General features: G+C 41.7%; 1 protein-coding gene across 11 annotated transcripts in view; it reads left to right on the top strand.

Moving 5' to 3' along the window:
* The window catches only part of Cadps (calcium dependent secretion activator), a 406,170-nt gene that overhangs the window by 232,065 nt on the left and 151,710 nt on the right, over positions 1 to 22,395 (top strand). For all 11 annotated transcript variants that reach the window (XM_090323391.1, XM_090323382.1, XM_090323373.1 and 8 more), the window contains exons 8-10: positions 4,242 to 4,381; positions 10,936 to 11,002; positions 17,963 to 18,071. In XM_090323391.1, coding sequence (XP_090179517.1) covers positions 4,242 to 4,381; positions 10,936 to 11,002; positions 17,963 to 18,071 — 316 coding nt within the window. The remainder of the gene's footprint in view (positions 1 to 4,241; positions 4,382 to 10,935; positions 11,003 to 17,962; positions 18,072 to 22,395) is intronic.

Genomic DNA, 22,395 nt, shown 5'->3' with positions numbered 1-22,395 from the left:
GTATTTTCTAAAATACTCTATGTACCTATAGGAAAAACATGAATATATGTATATATCTATCTTTACAAAAATAGAGAGAGAGGAAGGAAGGAAGGAAGGGAGGGAGGAAGAGAAGAAAGGAAGAAGGGAGGGGGGAAGGGAGGGAGGAGACAGGCCCTGGCAAAGTTTGAGAGAAGCCGGGCACAGTAGCTCATGCCTATAATCCTAGCTACTCAGGAGGCTTGATCTGAGGATCTAGGTTCAAAGCCATCCCAGGCGCTAAAGAACATGAGACTCTTATCTCCAATTAATCACTAGAAAATTGGAAGTGGGTCCAGGGGTAGGATGGTAGTCTTGAGCTGAAGACCTCAGGGACAGCGCCCAGGCCCAGAGTTCAAACTCCATGATCCACAAAAAAAAAAGTAGTTTGAGAGATTCCCATCTCAAGAAATAAAAAATGTGGCAATATTCATCTGTAATTCCTACAGTGGCATAGCAGGAATCCAATTTAAAGAGGATCATAGTTAGGGCCCATCCCTGATTAAAACACACACACACACACACACACACACACACACACACACACACGAACCTATTCAAACTATAACTAAAGCAAAAAAGGGCTGAGAGAATGGCTAACTGATAGAGCAAGCATGAATCCCTGATTTTAAAAACCCAGTACCACCTGTTGATATGTTACTGAAAAAAAATTGAATTTTGATAGATATTACTGCATTGCCTATATGTCAATTTATATTTCTGCAAAGAACTAAGAATATACATATTTCCCCATACTCAAGCCAACATTAAAATAGTATCAAATTTTCATTTAGCAAATATGATTTAAATCTGCTGTGTTCATTTATTTGTACTGCACAGAGTGAACAGGAAGAAAGACAGAGAGATAATTTTAACCTCACAAGCCCTAAGGAGTGCTAATGCAGCCCAGAAATGACAGTGTATCACATAGTAAGTGCCCTGCTTAGTGACACATGCCTGAGAAGAAAATACATAGGAGGGGTGAACTCCAATCTGGGGCGGGGGGGAAGAGAAAGAGAAGTTCAGTTCTAGAAACTAGCCAAGAGACCCCCACCTCTGTGCCCAGGTATCTGGGAGAGGCCATGAGGTTGCTGGCTTGCAGCCTATGGCTAGTAAGGATTCTGGTACCTCATCAGCATCCCCACATCAAAGCACAGTACACATGGCCTTGGCTGTGATGACAAAGTGCTTGATTAGCAGCCTGGAATGTGCAGATGAGGTGTCTGCTGGGCTCAGGGCTCACACACCACCAGAAGGACCCTCATCACTCAGTGGGGCTGACACATGCAAAGCCCTGCATCAGCCCATCTGAAGCATGGCTGTCTGAGGACAACATTAGAAGAAAGTGGAGTGACCTCATCTCTCCATACACTCTGCAGAAGAAGTCACCATGGTGGGCGGGGAGGGTGGGGGAGAAATCCTTGCACAATAGGTGAGTAATGAGCTGTGGTTATTTGCGTTGAGAATGGACACCATATTGCCAGTGGGAACCACGCCCAGGATCCATATGGTGAAGTCTGTTAATGAGCTCCTGGTGCCTGGTGTGGCTCCTACCTTGACTTTGGCAAGCAGGCAGTGTCAGAAGAAAGCCAAGGACCTTCCTGCCGCTGTGCTAGCCTGCGCTGCTGTTTCTCTCTCTAGTTTCTCCCTCCCCAGCTTCCTAGGAACTCTCACTCTCTTACCTTGCCCCCACCCCAGATAACAGTAACTAGGAAAGGGGCCACATGCTCCCTCCCTTCTAACTCCAAAAGTAGACTGGGATAGTAAGTACTGTATACGAGTGCTAGAGGGATAAAAGGGTCTCAAGCCAGTGATCCCAGCCAACTTCACCTACTTCCAGCACACATTCATTAGTTGGCATATTGCAGTGTGCTACTTAAATGAATTTATGCTCTTAACGTAGTTTTAACTAAGTAAACCTTCACAGGAAGAAACAGATATTGATGGGATATATCTACTTTATGGGAAAAAAATTTTGGTCAGTTCTGGACTTGAACTCAGGGCCTGAGCACTATCCTTGAGCTTCTTTTGTCCAAGGCCAACATAGCACTCTACCATTTGAGCCATAGAGCCACTTCTTGCTTTTTCTATTTATATGGTACTAAGAAATCAAATCCAGAAGTTCATGCATGCTAGGCAAGCACTATAAACCACATTCCCATTCTGCCCCCTACAGAAAAAATAAAGTTTTTGATTAGCTAAAATACAGTAGATTCAAGGGAGATCTCAAATAGTGTACTTCCTTTCAATGCCAAAATTTAAGTTCAGCAAAATAAAAACATCAGGAAGCCAGTACTTGAAAGAGGTGAAGGGGAAGGTGGTAAACGAAGAGAAGAAGGGAAGAGAACTGCAGGCAGGAATCCAATATATATCCCATAAAATTAAGAAGAGTGGAGGGGAGTGATGGATGAGAATATTGAAAGGGGTGGCATTAATCAAGATACATTGTATTCTTTTACTGCTTTGTTAAATTGCAATTCCTTTGTACAACCTCTTAAAGATAACAATAAAATATATTTTAAAAAATTGGGTAGCCATTGGTCTGAAAACACAGGCCTTCCTCTGTTTCAGCCCCATCATCAATTGAGAAGACACTTGGAGTTTAGGAAAACACACAAATTTTCTTTTATTATAGAAAGAAGAGCTAATAGGAAGAAAGGTTAGGCCCAGAATGAGAAAGGGTAGAATATTAGCACAAGTGAAGGTTGTAAAAGTGGCTGAGTTCTTGCATTTCTGCTACTGTCCTCCCAGAGCTCATGTTCTGTGTTGAAGAGGAGAGCCATATACCTCCATCCTCTTAAGCATGGGCCAAATGTGTCTGGCTATAGTAAAGGTAATGCAGCTCCTACAAGGCCTGAGTGTGTTGCCCTTAGATTCTGAATCTCTCCTGGCCCCCTCCACTAGGAAACAAGACCCGGGGAAGGAGCCCACTGTCCCTGCACTTGAAGAAAACAATGCTTTGGAAACAGCCAGAGTAACATATGCAACATCCCAGAGGGTACTGCCAAGGCAGAAGCCAGTCTGGGCAAGCCCAGCTTTTGTTGCATCTGCATTTAGGCCACATATTCTTGGGTTGGGTAATTTTTCAACTATTTTTACTTTTCCCAGAGTGCATGCATGGGACTCCTGAGAGTTCTTTGGTCACAGAATGAAAATGTGGATTGTTCACATCTACTTCTTTGAGGGCTAAGGCTAGAAACCCACATCAAAGTTCCATCTCTGATCGGCTACTGTTAGCATTTTCCAACAAGCAATGCTTCTTCAGCTCTGTGGGTCTCCTTCTGTGCCAGGGCAAAGTCAGATGCCCCGGTGACTGGGACTGACTGATAGGTGCCCCTAAACAAGTCTCTTCCTTTTTCTTTACATCTTATATTTTCCCATTTATTTTTCCCTTACAGGCTTTGAAAGAGTTCTTTTCTTGAGATTGAAGGAAATCCTTTTAAAATGGAGGATGCTTTCTAAAATATGAGGCTATTTCTTCCTTTCATAGATCTGCCTCCTTATTTGTTGGTGATGAGAATAATGTTCTCTGTTCTGAGTATCATTAGTTCCTCTAACATTAGAAAAGTCTGAGCAATATCACAGAAAGCCTGATCTTTACTATCTTTAGCTATGAAGAGACAAAGGGGAGCAAGAAAAGGCATATGTACCCTCAGGCATGGCATGCCCCAGTGTTGGTCTTGGGACCTCTTCATCTGGGTATAAAAGACTCTTGAAAAAAACATCCAAGCTGCTGAGGCCAGGAGTTTGGCCTAGTGGTAGAGTGCTTGCCTAGCATGCATGAATACCCGGGTTCAAGTCCTCAGTACCACATACATAGAAAAAAAAAGCCAGAAGTGGTACTGAGGCTCAAGTGGTAGAGCTCTGGCCTTGAGAAAGTCCAAGGACAGTGCTCAGGCCCAGGACTGGCCAAAAAAAAAAAATCCAAGCTTGGCGTGGTGGCTCACCCCTATAATTGTAGCCACTCAGGAGGCTGAGATCTGAAATCTGAAGTTCAAAGCCAGTCTGGGCACTAAAGTCCTGTGAGACCCTTATCTCCAATTAACCACTAGAAAATTGGAAGTGGCGCTGTGATTCTAGGGGTAGCCAGTAACCTTGAGCTAAAGAGCTCAGGGACAACTCCCAAGGCCAGAGTTCAAGCCCCACAACTGACAAAAAAAAAAATCTGTATACCCATAAAGTCGCTTCTGTTTTCTTGCTGACATGTTTGTTCTTTCCTACAGGTGATTCTTCATCCCACCCCAAACAGCCCCAAACAGTCCGAGTGGCACAAAATGACTGTCTCCAAAAACTGTCCTGATCAAGATCTCAAAATCAAACTTGCTGTCCGAATGGATAAGCCTCAGAACATGAAGCATTCTGGGTAAGTGGTAACTTGGAGCACATGTTCATTTCTCAAGACTTAAGTAAAACAGGGGCTGGTAGTGTACCTCAGTGGCAGAAACTTTGGTAACATATTCAAGGCTCTGGGTTCAGTCCCCAGCCCTGCAAAGATAACTCAGACAAAACCAAAACTGATCATCAGAGAACATCATGGAAGAAAATACAAAGGCTTCATGAGAAATTATTAATTTCTGTAGGGTTGGGGGAAACAGGTAGATTTCCAGGTATTCTTTTTAGTACCTCACCCATCATCAGAAAGGTCTCCTTAATTGTCTTAGGTAAATGTATTTAGGATAGGACTTAAAAGGGCAATCAATGTCACTGTAAAAGCTAAGGCTTGACTTTATAGACTGGAGGTTTGTGCGATTCGAAAATGCATTATCAAGGCCACGCTACATAGTAATGAATTTAAACAGAGGCCTATGAGAAGCCCAGGAGTGAAGAGCACAGAATAGGAAATAGAATACTCAATGAATGAGCAGACCACAGCAGCATGTGGTCAATCTCAAGTTCTAAGGAATGAGTAAGCCTCAAGGAAAGGTAGATCCATTCCAGTCAGGATGCCAAAGAAGTTCAAGGAATGAGAAGGCTTCAAAGCAAAGGCACCCATTAGGTAGAGGACAGTTAATAAACTTATGCTCTGGCTTGGACAATACCTTCTTGATTTAAACATAGAATTGTTTTATTGGGTTCCATAGAGAGGAAGGAGGATTTTTAAGCACAGAACAATATCATAGCTTAGGGAGCAGTGGAAGAAAAGGAACTTTTCAGAAGCAAGGCTGAAATTATAAACTGCATCCTCTTCAGTGTGTAAAAGAGAAGTCAGAATTGCTGAGAATTACTCCTTCATGATGTGTAGTAGTTTCTTAAATCAATCATTGGGCCATTCGAAATATCGTTATTGAATAGAAAACACCAATGGGAACAATCAAGCATTGTTTGGCCTATAAAATATTCTGTGCTCATTTGAGAATTAGCAACTCCAAAGTTTTGTATCTGATTTCTCCTCTTTTCCCTCTATGTGATATAAAGATTACCACCACATGGTTTAGGTAGAAGAGAGTTTATTGGGAAAACCAAACCACCAGCCCGCACCAGATGTATGTAGGTGTGTAGCAAGAGAACTAATGGTGGAGAGATATTATATATATATATATATATATAGGGAAAGATGAGGAGGCAAAAGTGACCTCAGAGCCTGGCAGGGGAAAGGGGTGAACGGGGGGTGGGGGGGAGATCCTTTTGTTGACTCACAGTCAGGTGATTGACAGTTACAGGTGATTACAATGTGTTTCCCTTTGCAAAGAAGGAGAATGGGCAGGGGAAGGGGGCTGTTCTCCCAGGCAGACTTAACATATGGTACTTTCAATTTCAGGAATTATTTTCCCACCATTTTCTCTTTTCATCACTGAAGCAACCTCTGAGGGATCCAGAATTATCATCCTCCCACCTGTAAATGACCTTCATTCAGGTGCCTTGGAACCATCTTGGACATTTCACATTCATTCTTGCCAGCATCTTATCCATTATCAAATTGTTTTCATTCTGCCTCCAAAATAAATCTAGAACTCAACCATTCAGTCTCCAGTGGAAATTCAGAATCTCCTGTTATTTTTCTCAGTCACTTGTCTTTTATCTTAAAAGCTAATCCCTGGCCGGGAGTTTGGCCTAGTGGTAGAGTACTTGCCTAGCATGCACCAAGACCCAGGTTCAATTCCTCGGTACCACATACATAGAAAAAAAGCCGTAAGTGGTGCTGAGGCTCAAGTGGTAGAGCTCTAGCCTTGAGAAAGACCAGGGACAGTGCTCAGGACCTGAGCTCAAGCCCAGGACTGGCAAAAAAAAAAAAGAAAAGAAAAGAAAAGAAAGCTAATCCCTTCCATGCTTTTTTTTTCCTTCTTCCAGGAGTCTGTTTCTTAAGAATATTTATTTTTAATATGAACCTTATCCTTGCACTTGATTTCAGACCCTGACCCCAGAAATCCTCTCATCAATTCCCATCTCATTCAGAGTAAAGGCCATTGTTAATAACATAGCTACAAGCCTCTACTATCTGACCTTGATCACTGTCCTGCCACCTGGCTCTGCTTGAGCCTCCTCAAACTCTAACAATTCCCCAGCTCAGGGCTCTTACCATTTATATGTAGTCACTTGCTTAGCTGTCTTCTTTCCCCCATCCCCATACAAATGTCCTTGATCAAAGTCTGGCTGACCTTGATCTCTGCCTGTCCCTGCACCTTAACAGAATGACTTACTTGTCCTATTCACAAATCATCTCATATCTTTCTTCCCCCCTCTTCTCCCTCCAACTTTTTTTTCTTCCACTATCCCTTCTCTTCCTTTCTCCCATGCTTTCATCTAGAGCTCTTATCATCATGTATCATGTATTTCTTTCTTCAGTTGTTCTTTTTCTGTCTTACCTCGCTTGATCAAAGAACTACAGGGCCTGACAGGTTGCAAAAGTCTTACGCTACAAATTTGTATGGCTATATAAGTGGAATGAAGGAATCCTTACCTTACATAGAGAAAAACTGGAGCTTCACATGGGAAAAAAAAAGATTTTCCCAAGCAAAAACCTCTGAGAATATACAGGTTGTAACACTCAAAAGTTCCTTTTTTCCCTCTAATTTTTTGGCTGGGCCACTGTCCTGTCTTCTTGTTTCTCAAAGCCGCACAGACTTCTGTCTCCTTCCCAGGTCTCTAAGACACAAGATTCTCAAACCAGACTGCTGGATCAGGCCAATCTAATGCTTTTAGAATATCATCACTCTTCAAATACTATATGTCCTAACTTTACAATATTTTAAAAAGGGATTTCCAAATCTCTCTCTGGACAAAATTTTAGACTTATTTTGTTTCTTTGTACTTCTACCTATTTTCACGCCATTTAGTTTGGAGTTTTCTTATGAAAAATAGGAACATTATTATGTCTTATTGATGATTTGACCCTTTAACCATTATGAAATGATTTTCTTTGTCTTTACCAGTATTTGTTGCCCTGAAATTTACCTTGTGTGACAGGAATGAGGCCACAGAAGCCCTTTTCAAAGCTATTATTGTATAAGCAATCCTTTTTATCTTCTTATTTTTAACCTATTTGTGCACTTATAGTGTATTTCTTGTCAGATGTTGTGGTACATGCCTGTAATTCCAGCATTTGGGAGACAGAGGCAAGAGATATAGTGAGACCATGTCCAAAAATAAACATACATGCATACATACATTCATGCATAAATACATATTACTTCTATGTAGGCAGTATTTCTTTGGGTCTAACTTTAAACTTAATAAAAGCTTTTCCTTTTAATTTTATTTACTGTTTAGCTTATTGATATTTTATGTGATTATTGATATGGTTAATTTTAAATTTATTGTTCATCTTGATATTTATTAGCTCTTGGTCCTTTTTATTTTTTGTTTTCTTTCTTTCTTCTTTTTACTGTTTCCTTTCAGAGGAATTACATTTCTTTTTCCCATATATTTTTATTGTAATTAATAGAAGGGTTACATTGTATTCACCAGACAGGAGATGCATTACTTCACATACATTGATACTCATGTCTTGGTCCCCATTTCCCTCCCCCCATCAAAATGTCCTAATCCAGCATCTGTTGTTATTAGTTTTCTTGATCCTAACTGGAGTGAGGTGGAATCTTAGCCTTGTTTTGATTTGCATTTCTTTTATGACCAGAGATGTTGAGCATTTCTTCATGTGTCTATAGGCCATTTTTGTTTCTTCTTCAGAGAACACTCTCTTTAAGTCCTTGGCCCATCTTTTAATGGGATGGTTGTTTCTTTGGAGATTAGTTTTGGAGTGATTCAAGTTTTGAGCTGTTGATATATTTTAGATATGAGGCCTTTGTCTGTTGTATGGTTAGTGAAGATCTTCTCCCACTCTGTAGCCTTTCTAGTTAATTTGCTAGCTATGTCCTTTGCCATACAGAAGCTCTGCAATTTAATGCAGTCCCACTTATCCAGACTTTCTTTGATTTGTTGTGTTTCTGGGTCCTTATTAAGAAAGTTTCCTCCTGTGCCAAGAAGACCTAGTGTATCTCCTAATCAGAGGACCTACATTTCTTATCATTACATTCTCTCTTCTTTATTGTGTTGTCCTCCCCTATTAGTAAATTGATGGGGTCTTTAGTATAACCACTTCCTAGCCACAGGCAAATTGAGTTGTTTTGGAAGTTCCATTTGCTTTAATGTAAAACATGAAGAAGGTCTAATTTGGGGAAAGAGAACCACACAAAAGGTGGTATTGGTGGTGATAGTGGTGGTTTTGGTGGTGGTAGGATGTTGGTGGAGATAATGGTCAAACCTAGACCATGTGCCATTCACTCTACACTGGATGTCATTTTTTAAATTTTATAAATTATTTTTTATTATAAGTAAAAATAGGGATGTACAGAGCAGTTATAGTTACTTAAGTCAGTTAATGAGTACATTTCTTTTTATACCATGTCATTCCCCTCACTTTCTCTCAGTGGCCATTATTTTCTATGTCTTTACAACCTTTTGAGATTTAAAAACATGTGTTATTACCATTTTGTAGCTATAATTCTTCTAACTACTTAGGAGGCAGATGATGAGGATTCTGAGTCACAGGACAACTAAACCAAAGAAGAGCTCATGCCAGATTCAAAAGTCCCACCAAGGTTTTCCCCTCACTCCGGCTGAGATGTGATAACTAGGACATAACACGCTGCTGCTTAGTGCCCTGCAATGCTGGTGTCCTTGTGGTTCAATCCAGATTTCCACATCTCCAAGCAGACTGAAGATAGCATTCCCTGATGCCTGCGCAGATAGGCCATGATGTCACAAGGGGTCCTGGGAGCAGAGCCACCCTGTGTCTGCAGTTTCAGATCACGAATCTGCACTAGGTACTAAAACTTGAGGAATCACTGAGGCATCCAGGGCTGTCTACACAGACACAAGGCATTAGAGCCCTCACTTCTTAGTTTTGAAACCTTCTGGCCTGTGCCACATAAGCAATAAATTCTGAAGGAAGCCTGAGGGAAACCCACCCTCATGCAAGCCAATTTAACAAGGAAAATTGTTAAGTTTTCTTTGATCCTTTTCTTGCTCTCCCAGCTCCCTATCACCTTGCCCTTTCAAAAGCCTTCAAGCAGAAATCCTGCTCTCTGTTCAGTTCAAATTGCAATCCATTTTTAAATCTTTTAAGTTAAATTTATATTTAACACGTGCATAAAGCATCAAAAATGTAGAGTTTTATGGGGTACCATGTGATGTTTCCATATATATTCATTGGAATTTTTCCCCTTTTTATGGTGAAGGGTTTGGTTTTTTGGTTTAGGGTGTGTGTGTGTGTGTGTGTGTGTGTGTGTGTGTGTGTGTGTGCATTTATGTTGGCACTGAAGCTTGAAATCAGGGCCTAAACACTGTCCCTTAGCTTTTTCACTCAGGGCTGAAACTTTTCCACCTGAGCCATAGCTCCATTTCTGGCTCCTTGGTGGTTAATTGGAGATAAGAGTCTCACATATCTTCTTTCCCTGGCTGGCTTCAAACCAAGATCCTTGGATCTCAACCTACTGAGTAGCTTGAGTCACTGGTACCCAGGAGCACTGTATCATATTTGAAACAGAATGAAGAGATCTCCAGAATTTATTATTTCTTTATGATAAACCCATTCCCATTCTTTTCCTGTAACTTTTTGAAGTGATAGATTATTTTTTTATAATGACCCTAGTTTATAATAGCACTGGAGTTTTCTTCTCCTAATTAGTTTAATCCCCACTTCCCAGTCATATGCCCTATATTATTATTTCAATTATTACTTTTGTTCTTTTTAGTTGAATATATGAAACAGAATTGAACAGAAAAACTATATGCTTAATGATTCTATGTCATAATTCTTCCTCTCCTTAGCCTTGTCAGCTACCTTTGTACATCTACTTCTGTCTTAAAGCTTAACAGCACATAGCTGGCCCTGGTAAGCTCGGGAACTGCACAGAGCATGTGAACTTTCTAGATTATTTAATGCCCACTGCCTCAGCTTTGCTTCAGCCTTCATCAGCTTTTGATCAGACGGCCCACCAGCATCACATCATCTCTTCCTTAATATATTTCCTATCTTACCTCTTCTCTTCACTGGGCTCTTCACCTAGCAGCCAGGGCAAGCATCTTAGGTAGAAAAAAAGTTACATCTCTCAATGTCTCTCCTCTCTCTCTCTCTCTCTCTCTCTCTCTCTCTCTCTCTCTCTCTCTCTCTCTCTCTCTCTCTCTCTCTCTCTCTCTTTCCCTCCCCCCTCTCTCTCTTTCCCTCCCCCCCACCACTTTTGTGCTTCCATCCTTTCATAGAGTGGGTATTTTGACTTACCATTCAAAAAATCTGTCTCAATGCTGTATTGTGATGCCTGTTCTTCCTCATCCCCCATTTGCAGAACTTCTTGGTCTTGCTGTGTTCCTGAGTTTGTGGGCCTCCTGACCTTTCTATTGTTCACGGTGAAGTATGGTAACAATGCATTCAAATACTGACGTAGCTCTCCTCTCTCTCTCTCTCTCCCTCTCCCTCAGGTACTTGTGGGCCATTGGTAAGAATGTGTGGAAGAGATGGAAGAAGAGATTTTTTGTGTTGGTGCAGGTAACTAACTCTTCAACTCTGTATCACTCTTAAGAGCCAGCAGCATTAATAATGGAATTGGATGAATGGACACTTTCTGTGGTTATTGGTTGTGGGGCTGGAACTCAGGGCCTGGACACAGTCCCTGAGCTGTCTTTTTAAGACTAGCAGTCTATCACTTAAAGCCACAGTTACACTCCAGTGTTTGAGTGGATAATTGGAGATAAGAGTCTCACAGGAACTTTTCTGCCTGAGTTGGCTTTGAACTACAATCCTTAGATCTCAGCCTCCAGAGTAGTTAGGATTTCAGGCATGAGCCACCAGCACCCAGCAAATCGACACTTTTAAATTGATATAATCTATAAGTTCAATGAATTTACCTCAATTATATATAATATATAGTGTGTACGCATACACATGTGTATAGATATATACATATACATGCAAATACAGCTGTGATATCCATGAAATTACCTAGAGAACTCCCTCTTTCTCTTTTTTTCTATTTTGATGTCAATTTAACATTCAAACCCTACTGCATACTTGTTTTGTTTTGTTTTTTAGCAATCTAGTCAAAAGTAGTTTTGTTCTTTGGTAGCTTGTTTTTATTCAAGTGTTGTACAGAGGAGTTATTTCATAATATTTTTCAATTCTAACAATATGTTTGTATGCAAGGTAGAGGAGAATGCATTCCCCACCCCTGCCCAGGTCTCTGCCAGAGATAGAGAACCCCAGGAGGGAGCAAGCTTGTGCCTGATTAGAGCAGCAGAGACATTAACATTATATTAATATGCTATTACCAAAACAATGGTAATGAGAAGCATTCAGATTTAGTTTGTTGGGAGTGGGTTTTTTGCATCTATTTTGTTGTTTAATACCTCTGACATGTGATTGTGTGTGGTCAACGAGGATTCCAAAACTCTCAAACAACTTTACAGATAGAGTATTTTGTTTGTTGTAAACCAAAGCCAACCCAACTCATCGTATTTTTCTTTTTTTCATATAATTTTTATTGTAATTAATAGAAGGGTTACATTATATTCACCAGATAGAAGGTGCATTACTTCACCAATATTGATATCCTTTCACATGTTTTGATCCCCATTTCCCTGCCCCCCTCTGCCCCTCATCTTGTTTTCCCCCCCTTCGTTATCCTATTTTTCTACAGCTTCTTTATTCGTGCAACTTCTTTCAGACATTTTTGCACATTTGACAGATTTCAGGACTTCTTCAGTTTGGGCTCTTTTAAGTAATGCTGAAAACATCTGCATAGACATTATTAATAATGTTTTATAATATATTTAAATAATACATTACTGACACATAAATACATATTGGCTCTCTTGGATATTTTTTTGGACAGTACAGGAGCTTTGTTGCTCAAGGCTGACACCTTCCCATTTGATTCAACAGCTGAAACTGGCCTTTTGGGAGTTAATTGGAGATAAGAATTTCATGGACTTTTCTACTCAGTCTGACTCTAAACCAAGATCCTCAGATTTCAGCATCCTGAGTAGAGAGGATCATAGGCCGGCCTGCCAGTACCTGGCATTTTGAATCTCCAGAAAAATGTTTATTTCTTTGTAGTTGCTACTGCTGCTGTTTAGTTTTTGCATCTGGATTTTTCAGTTTACAAAGGAAATTTTCTTTGCCTCTTTCTAATATTTAGGCTCCAGCAGAGAGTTTATACCCTAAATCAAGTTGCAGAATTTTGCTTTATGCTGTACTCTGAAAGATGTCACAAAGCGAGCCAATGTGTAATTGAGTGAAGAGTGCTACCTAAAACCACTGCACTGAAGGTCAGTGCCCTCCTTAAAAGGAGAGCACTCATTCCTCCCACACTGCACTTTCCCACTCTCTATGTTGTGCACGGAAGGGAGTATCTTAGCAGATGATTCCATGCCGTGGCCTTAGCAGTGTCAATACATTCCTTGTGGACTTAGCTGTAGATCTGAACCTAAAAATACAAGAGAAATGAAGCCTCGCTATGCTGAGCTAAGAAATTGCAGGGATTTATTCTAAATCTGCAAGGACCAAACATTCTGATTACTATTCTTAGTGACTCTGATATCCTGAGCTCATTGATGACGGTGAAAACGCTAAGTCCACAGATCCCACAGTGAGAGTCAGGACTCCCCAAGCTGCATGGAGAAGAGGACAAACAAAAGCCAACCAGCTTGTCACCTCTCCAGGACACTTAAGTCTCCCCCTCTACCATCTTTTCTTTTTAATTTTTTCTTCCATGCTCAGTAATTTTCTTGTTACAAAATCAAGTGTTAATTGCTTTTCAAAGTACTACTGGAAGGAACATTTGTCCTCATTTTAGCACTGTCAAATTACATTTGTGGTTTCCTCTAATAATGTTGTTAGTAATTTCTATTTATGTTGTCCCTTCAAGTTTACCTGTGGTTCATATAGCTGCTCATTACAAGGGCTCTGTACGATACACAGCAAGGGACAAACCGTTGCTCAATTGCCCATTAGTGGAAATGAGGGCCCAAAGTAGTTAAGTGGCCTGTTCGAACGCAATGGATAGAGACAGCCAAATGGGAAACCTAATACAGGTCTTCTGTGCTTCTGTAACATGAAACACTTAAGGGAGTCTGGTGCCCAAAGAGAATATACATGTAGAGTACTTTAGATCACATTTAGTTTGAGAGAGAAGGAATTCATTTACTATGGAGTACATAAAACAATGTGGTCCCTAATACATATCCTCTTTCTGATTTGCTGCAATCATTCTACCAATCTCTACTTCACCTTTTAAATATGATACTAAATCTGAATGAGATAAAATATTGTTGGAATGCTCTGGGATATGGCAACGTTTAATATTATATTGAGGGTATAATATTACAGTAGGTTGCCAGGCACCAGTGGATCATGCCTGCAATCCTATCTCAGGAGGCTGAGATCTGAGGATTGTGGTTCAAAGCCAGCCTGGGCACTAAAATCCATGGGACTCTTATCTCTAATTAACCACCAGAAAACCAGAAGTAAAGCTGTGACAGAGTTCTAGTCTTGAGCTGAAGAACTCAGGGACAATACCCAGGCCCAGAGTTCAAGCCCTTCAACTGACCCCGCCCAAAAAATTATAGTAGGTTAATCATAGGAATGAATTGAAAGAGAATCAAGTAGTTGAATGATTCTTATGTATGAATGAATGCTTGTTTTCCTCACTGAAATCGACAATTGCTGTACAGGACACCTGGCTTGTATTCTGGTTGTAAGTGACTAAAACCAACCCAAACTACCCATACAGTTGGTCTAACTTACAAAATCTACATATTTGGAGCTAAGGGAAATGCCTCAGGAAAGCACAAGGCCCTGAGTACAAAATTCAATACCACCAAAAAAATGCATCCTTGTAACTGCAATACACATACTCTGATACAAAATGCACTTATTTAAAAGTCTCTCTTACTTTAAAGAAGAGAAATGAACTAAAGGATTTCTTATATATTAAGGGTCCAGCCACTTTAAAATAAAACCTTGGTACTTCCCTCAGAAATCCTAGCAGCCAAGCCATGGTTCCAAGATGAGATAGACTGCAACTAAATACCCTAGTGATGGCAAGTGTGAAGTCTTCTAATTCTGCCATCAAAGTATAACTTAGGGCTACAGGATGGCTCTGAGATACAGCACTTGCCTAGCATGCATGAGACTCTAGATTCTGTCCCCAGCATCACCAAAGCAGTAATGTACAGAGGGAAAAAATGTAGTTTGATGAGACTTCTACCATGACAGGAAAAAAAATAGCTTTCACCTAGTGAGAGCCTGTGGAAACTTCAGAACCCTTCCAAATCTTTGCCATCCCTTCATCCATCCAGCACATTAAACATTTCTTTATACCCAGTGCAGAAACCCTTTGCAGAAACTAACTTCATCAGTATAACCAGAAGAGGGCAGCAGCACACAGCACTATAAGAAGCTAGCCACTAAACTCAGAAAGAAAGCTTTAGAAAGCTCTGAGAGTGCAGTCATAGTAAATGCATAAGTCTTGAAATAACACCCTTCTGTTGATAGTTTTCTGATCTCGAGTGAGTCGCAGCACCTCTCTGTTTGGCTAATCACATTAACACACTATTTTATCCCTCTGTTGCCAGATGAAATATCAGGTATGAATCACCACGGAAATGTTGTAGTATCTGCACTCATGGTGACTGGACAGTTGCAGGGTCCTAGGGAATAGGGAAAATTCATTGTCTCTTAGAACCAGTCATAAGCCAGGTTCTGTGCTTGGAGTGACATGTCAATTTTGGAGTGAAACTTTATGCATACCAGATTAGGCATGCATACCTCTGTAGAGCAAATCAAAATGAATGAATGAGTGTTTGTTGTGTGAGGTTTTGCTCGTGGAGATATGAATAGAACCAAGATTAATGTCACCCAAGACCTCCTATAGAGAGCATCGGTAATAGAGAAGCTGAGTACACGCATGTGAGCTACACACTATCAGAATATTAGTGAGTGTGTCCTATGGAAGTAGGAAAATTGAAGGGAGGATTTGGGCTAGGAATGATAGGGGAGAATTATTTTTTGTGTCGGTTGTGGGACTTGAACTCTGGCTGGAGAGTTGTCCCTGAGCTCTTCATCTCAAGGCTTACCCGCCCTATCCCTTGAGCCACAGTGCCACTTCCAGGGGAGAATTATTAAAGGGGTGTTATTGATCAAGATACATTACACTTCACTTGCCATGTTGAAAAGTAACCCCTTTGTACAACTACTTAAAGATAATAAAAGTGCAATGTAAAAATAACGAACCTCAGTGCCTATATTTATGCATCTGTTGGATGTTTATCAAATACATAAAGACAAGTCAGAGCTCACTAGAGCCAGAGTGGAAGTCCAAGCCTGCTTGGAACCCACTGTCCTCAGCCTTCCCTGTTTAAGAGAAGATGATATTGGCCATTCAGATTCTTACAGAGAATTCATTCATGTTCCCATATGAAATTCTTGATGTGTACATGAATGGGTTGGGGGGGGCACACTTGAAGGCAAGGCCTGGGCCCTGTCTCTGAGCTTTTTCCTCAAATCCGGTAGTCTACCACTTGAGCCACGGTTCTACTGGCTTTTTTCGTGCTTCATTAGAGATCACAGTCTGCCGAGCTTTTCTGCATGGTTGGCTTTGAACCTCAATCTCAGATCTCAGCCTCCTGAGTAGCTAGGATTACAGGTGTGAGCTCCTAGCTCCAAGCTGCAACTCCTGTTATGTTTCCCTTTCTGCATTTATAAAGTACTATGAGGCAAATCAATGCTCATGATTCTGAAAATCATAGGCAATCTAACCAAATCCAAATAGGGTGGTAAAATTTCTATCAGCAACCAACAGATGGCAGCAACAGACAAAGCAAGCCACAGGAGCGCTCTCCTTTAAACACCTTGATCCTCTGGAGTCTGACTAGGACAGCGCAGAAGAAACTTGGCATTTCACAGAATCCATTTCTTATTACCATTAAAACATACACACACATACACCCCATAATTTTTCCCATAGAGGCCACTGAAGTGATCCCCAGCTGGGATCAAAGCTTGCTTAGAAGATGTCTCTTCTAATAACAACTAAAAGAACTAAGGGGTAAAGGACATGGCAGTCCTTTGCCAAGACATTTGACATCCATGGATGGTAAATGTGCCTGTGAGCCAGGCCTGAAGCAAAGGGACAGCTTGCTCTCCCATGGGCTCCTTGCAGACAGGCTAGACGTAGCAATGCAAAGTATCTGCACAGGGTCAGCATGCGCCATGATGGCAGGATCCTGAAGGCGGGCCTGCAGCCTGAGTGCCACCCTGCACTGGCATGGATCCCACATGTCAGAGGGCTGAGGGCTGCCACTTAGGGTCCCCCTGACAGTGACCATTCTACTGCGGGCTGGAGATTGCTCTGTTGTGACTGGCACCTCACATCTGAACGTTCATTGCATGTGACAGCGTGTCATTCCTGCACTTGTCTGTGATGAAGGGAAAACTTCAACCCAAAGCACTCCGCAGTGAAGGTTGATAAGCAGCCACAAGATCTGCTCTCCAAATTGTCACCAAAAAGTCTGTGTTGTATGGACAAGCATGGCAGCTGCAGCATGCACATGGTCATATTTGGTAGATCTTACCAAATTGCTTCTGTTCCGCCAGATTTGCCTAACTCCCAGCCCCCCCCAAAAATGACAATTGTGTATCTCTTCTAGCCATAATAACACAAGGAGCCAGGTGCAGTGGCACATTCCTGTAATCTCAACAGCTCTGGAAGCTAAGGCAGGAGGGTCTTCATTTCAAGGTCAGGCTGGGCTACACAGCAAGACCCTGTCCCAAAAAAGGAAGGGGCTACGTGCCTGGGGCCCATGCCTGTAATCCTAATTACTTAAGATGCAGGAGATCTATGGATCATGGTTCAAAGCTAGCCCAGGCAGGAACGTGTGTGAGACCCTGATCTCCAACTAACCACCAAAAAGCTGGAAGTGGACCTGTGGCTTAAGTGGTAGAATGTTAACTTTGAGCATAAAAGCTCAAGGATAGTGCTTAGGCCCCAAGTTTAAACCCTGGGAGTCACTCATGCCCATACACACACACACACACACACACACACACACACACACACACACACACACGTGTGCACAGGAAGGAAGAAAAGGAAAAAGGAGGGGAAGGAAGAGGAAGGAAGAAAACAAAGAAGTCAGGCAGTAATGAGAGTAGCTGGCTTTTATCAAACTTTAGGGCCAGGCACAGATTCTAAATGCATTTTCTGTGTGAGCTTATTCTTTTCTCATGGTAAGGCACTGAAGTAGGTTATAGCCAGTCTGTGAAGGTGATAGAGGATCAGAGAGGTTAAGTAATTTGCACCAAGTCACGTAGCCAGAACATGGCAAGGCTCACTTTTTTCCTAACTACTAGGTCTAGGACCTGAGGAGAGAAGACTGGTCTAAAGCAATGGTGTTTCGGGAACATGAGCTCTAGAGAAAAAGCCTCAAGCTCTGCCTTTCTCTCCCACAGGTCAGTCAGTACACATTTGCTATGTGCAGTTACCGTGAGAAGAAAGCAGAGCCTCAGGAACTCCTGCAGTTGGACGGCTACACTGTGGACTACACGGACCCCCAGCCAGGTACCTTCCCAGCCTAGGGTCATGAACCCCCCAAACTCTCATCTCTAGTAGATCAATGCTCAAGTCACATATGCTGGGTACTCACTGCATACTAGACATAAGCTGGCCTACCGTGTTCTCCTCAGTGACCGTGACAGTCACACTCCTCATGATAGGGAATTCGCATCCTGGGTTGATTAAGCCCAGCCTGGGGCTTTGGTCTTACACGGAGGATTCATGGTTGAAAACTAAAAAGAAAACGTACGCCATTGTGTGTGTGTGTGTGTGTGTGTGTGTGTGTGTGTGTGTGTGTGTGTGTGTGTGTGTGTGTTGCGACTTGAACTCAATCCTCATGCCCTTGCTTGGCTATTTTCCTTAAGGCCACACCTCCATGTGCAGCGTTTTGCTGGTCAATTCGAGTTAAGAGTCTTTTGAATGTCTATCCCAGCTGGCTTCAAATCTGGGTCCTCACTTCTTAACCTTCTGAGTAGCTAGGGTTACAGGTGTGAACCACCAGCACCCAGCTGCAGTTTTCTTTTGCATAGTTATAATCATGAGTGACATATTCAACTATATAATGCTAAAGATATTCCTGAAAAGGAAGAAATGAGTGTGAGTTGTATGTTTGAAGAGTGGATGTACATGCACATGTGCTCATGTGTTTATCATTTTGTCACCAATGATGTGTAAACTTAACAAATACTAAGTGTGTGTGTGTGTGTGTGTGTGCGCGCACGCGCGTGCGTGCGCGCGTGCGCATGAGTGTGTATGCAGGTGTTGGTCCTAGGGCTTGAAGTCAGAGGCCCTGTTCTGACCTTTTGTGCTCAAGGCTAATGCTCTACCACTTTTTTCTTTCTTTCTTTCTTTCTTTCTTTCTTTCTTTCTTTCTTTCTTTCTTTCTTTCTTTCTTTCTTTCTTTCTTTCTTTTTTGTTTTGCCAGTCCTGGGCTTGGGCTCAAGGCCTGAGCACTGTCCTTGGGTTTTCTCAAGGCCAGAGCCCTACCACTTGAGCCACAGCACTACTTCTGGCTTTTTCTATGTATGTGGTACTGAGGAATCGAACCCAGGTCTTTGTGCATGCTAGGCAAGCACTCTACCACTAGGCCTAACTCCCTAATGCTATACCACTTTGAATCACAGTGCTATCTCTGTTTTTTGGCAGTTACTTGGGTATGAGTCTCACAGACATTCTTGCCCAGGCTGGCTTTGAACCACGATCCTCAGATCTCAGCCTCTGAGTAGCTAGGATTACAGGCATTAGCCACTGACACCCAGCCAAATAGTAAGCCTTGATGACCAAGGAACATGGCCTGTATACCTCCATAAATTCAGGCTAGCATTCAAGTTAGCTGATGGAAGTTGATAAGAAAATCCACAGTAGGTGTGGGTTTCTTTTTTTCCTCCCAAGAAAACACCCGTCTTTAAGCATAGACATGAAGGCTCCCAAGACTTAATATAACTAAGAAAAGCATATAACTGATAAAATTTCTCGTAAGTTCTACATTTCATAAGTTCTACATCCTGCCCCCTCACACTTCTCCCCCTACTCATTTTATCTTTTTTTTCCCCCAGAAAAAAAAATGAATAGAAATCAGCCTGAAAGAACCTTCATCATAGGGAGGGGTGCGAAATCATTTCAGCATATTAATGAACAACAAGCACCACCAGCCCTCTCTCAGAGAAGTTTATTTTTATGCCAAATCTGTACAAGGGAAGCATTTCCAACCATACTGCATTATTTGGCCCAAAACCTTTTTTTCTACTCCCATATTGCTCTTCCACATGCAACAAAATACACAGAAAAGAAAAACAGAGTTTGAGAGGAGATGGAGTGTTAACCTGAAAAGGTGTGCAGGGAAGGCCTGGACCAAGCCTAAGGAGGGAAATTAATTACTGCCATCAGGATCCCATTTCTGAGGATCTGGAGCCACCCAACCTGTTCTGTCTTTCCTTTCTGTATGATATCATGTCATAGCACCTATAGAGCTGACCATTTAAGGCATGAATTAAAAGCTCTGCCTGGTGATCCTTTACAATGCCATGAACCTAGAGTTTGAATAAGCATTTTCATGTAGCATCTTGTTAAAAGAAGAAGGAGAAGGAGAAGGAGAAGGAGAAGGAGAAGGAGAAGGAGAAGGAGAAGGAGAAGGAGAAGGAGAAGGAGAAGAAGAAGAAGAAGAAGAAGAAGAAGAAGAAGAAGAAGAAGAAGAGGAGGAGGAGGAGGAGGAGGAAGAGGAGGAGGAGGAGGAGGAGGAGGAGGAGGAGGAGGAGGAGGAGGAGGAGGAGGAGGAACAACAACAACAACAACTGGGCTCTGTATTAAGAAGAAACCCCTGAACCAGAACATTCGGTGATGGTCTAGGTTTTCTTGAGCTATTGGGTTCGCTCAAATAATCAGATTCAGTCTTTCCTAAGACCTGTGGCTTAGAAGAGGAAGGTGCGAGCCAAAGGGCCAATAGAAAAGGAGACTCCATACTTTCCCTTACCTGGTTGACCTAAGGTCTCGCCTCAGTCCAACAGAGTGAACAGGATCTTGAGTATCATCCTATTTATATTGTTGGCAGAGCTAGACTTAGAAATGCAACCCATGTCTAACCCTTTAGTACTTGCTATGTAAGTCGTTGTAGTGAAGTTCTAGCTGGTGTTTGTCAGCTATAAACAATTCCCTTGATGTGGGTGGAGAGCAGAAGGAAGAAAGCTCTCCGGTTCCCATGCACAAGGAAGAACTGTGCACTGATACTTAAAAGCTCTTAACTTAAAAACAAAATTATCCCATGAGATATAATTTATACATTCATTTATAGGAAATGGAAATGGAAAGTAAATTGATTATATTCTTTTTTTTTTTTTGCCAGTCCTGGGCTTGAGCTCAGGGCCTGAGCACTGTCCTTGGACTTTCTCAAGGCTAGAGCTCTACCACTTGAGCCTCAGCACCACTTCTGGCTTTTTTCTATGTATGTGGTACCGAGGAATCGAACCCGGGTCTTCATGCATGCTAGGCAAGCACTTTAACCACTAGGCCAAACTCCCAGCCCCTTGATTATATTCTTGAGGTTAACAAGCAGTAGCTCTTCTCTGTCTTCTTTATGCAAAGTCCTAGTTATTTTCCAACAGATTTTTAAATCAATAATAACATTTAAGTGTTCCCAGTTTTCAGAAGGAAATTCTAACTCAAAATGTTATAGGCTTATGCCTATTATTCTAGCTATTCAGATGCTGAGATTGGGAGAATCCTGGCTTGAGGGCAGTCTAGGCCAAAAAAAAGTTCATGAAACCTCACCTCACTCAAAAAGCTAGGTATGGTAGTATGCACCTCTTGTCTCAGTCATCGCAAGAATCATAAAACAGAAGGATTGTCATCCAGGATGAGAGTATAAAGGGACATTTTAGCCCAAAAGTAAACAAAGCAAACGACTAGAGACATGGCTCAAGTAATAGAGCAAATATATGCCTAACATGAAGAAATTCCTGGGCCGGGAGTTTAGCCCAGTGGTAGAGTGTTTGCCTAGCATGCACAAAGACCCGAGTTTGATTCCTCAGTACCGTATACATAGAAAAAAGCCAGAAATGGTGCTGTGGCTCAAGTGGTAGAGCTCTAGTCTTAAGAAAGCCCAAAGACAGTGCTCAGGCCTTGAATTCAAAGCCCAAGATCGTTTAAAAAAAAGAAATTCCTGAGTTTGAACCCTAGTCTTGCCCCAAAAAAGATATATATCTTTATATACACACACAAATATATACAGGTGTATGTGAGTACAGAGACATGTTCACATATCTGTATGCATGTATGTATATATTTCCTATATATAAGATATATATCATATTTGTGTATATGTCATACATATCCTATATATGTATCAAATATGTATTTATTTAATACTATAAATGGAACCCAAGACCTTGCCCATGCTAGACAAGCACTCTACCACTGAGCTAGAGCCATGCACCCTTTGCTGGAATTTCTTAATGCATGCCTATTAAAAAATGGGTGTTCCTAAGCTCCACTTAAAAACCAGGAACAAGAAAGAGCAAAGGCAGACTCTTCATGTGAAGTGAGCATTGGAGGGGATTCTTTTGCACAAGACTATTTGCCAGCTTTTCCCATAAGATCTTTTTCTCTGGAGTAGTGTACGTTTCAGCCAGTTCTCCCAGAGATTATAGGAGTCTCCTTAGCTGCTTCTGGAGGGTGAGTGTGCAAACCCATCGTCTTCTGTACTGTACTTGGCTTCCTCCATGTTGTTAATGGAACCAACTGGCAGAAGTGCTCATAGGCTTGGTGCTCACATAACCTGTTCTGCACTCTAGGAAGGATGCGAATGTATGGTGCCATCTCAGGACCAGCCTGAGAT

The sequence above is a fragment of the Megascapheus bottae genome, chromosome 2 (genome assembly GCF_031878675.1).
Source record: "Megascapheus bottae isolate mThoBot1 chromosome 2, mThoBot2.hap1, whole genome shotgun sequence".
Lineage (NCBI taxonomy): Eukaryota > Metazoa > Chordata > Mammalia > Rodentia > Geomyidae > Megascapheus > Megascapheus bottae.
Note: the sequence above shows the minus strand (reverse complement) of the source record. Positions and strands in the feature narration are given on the sequence as shown.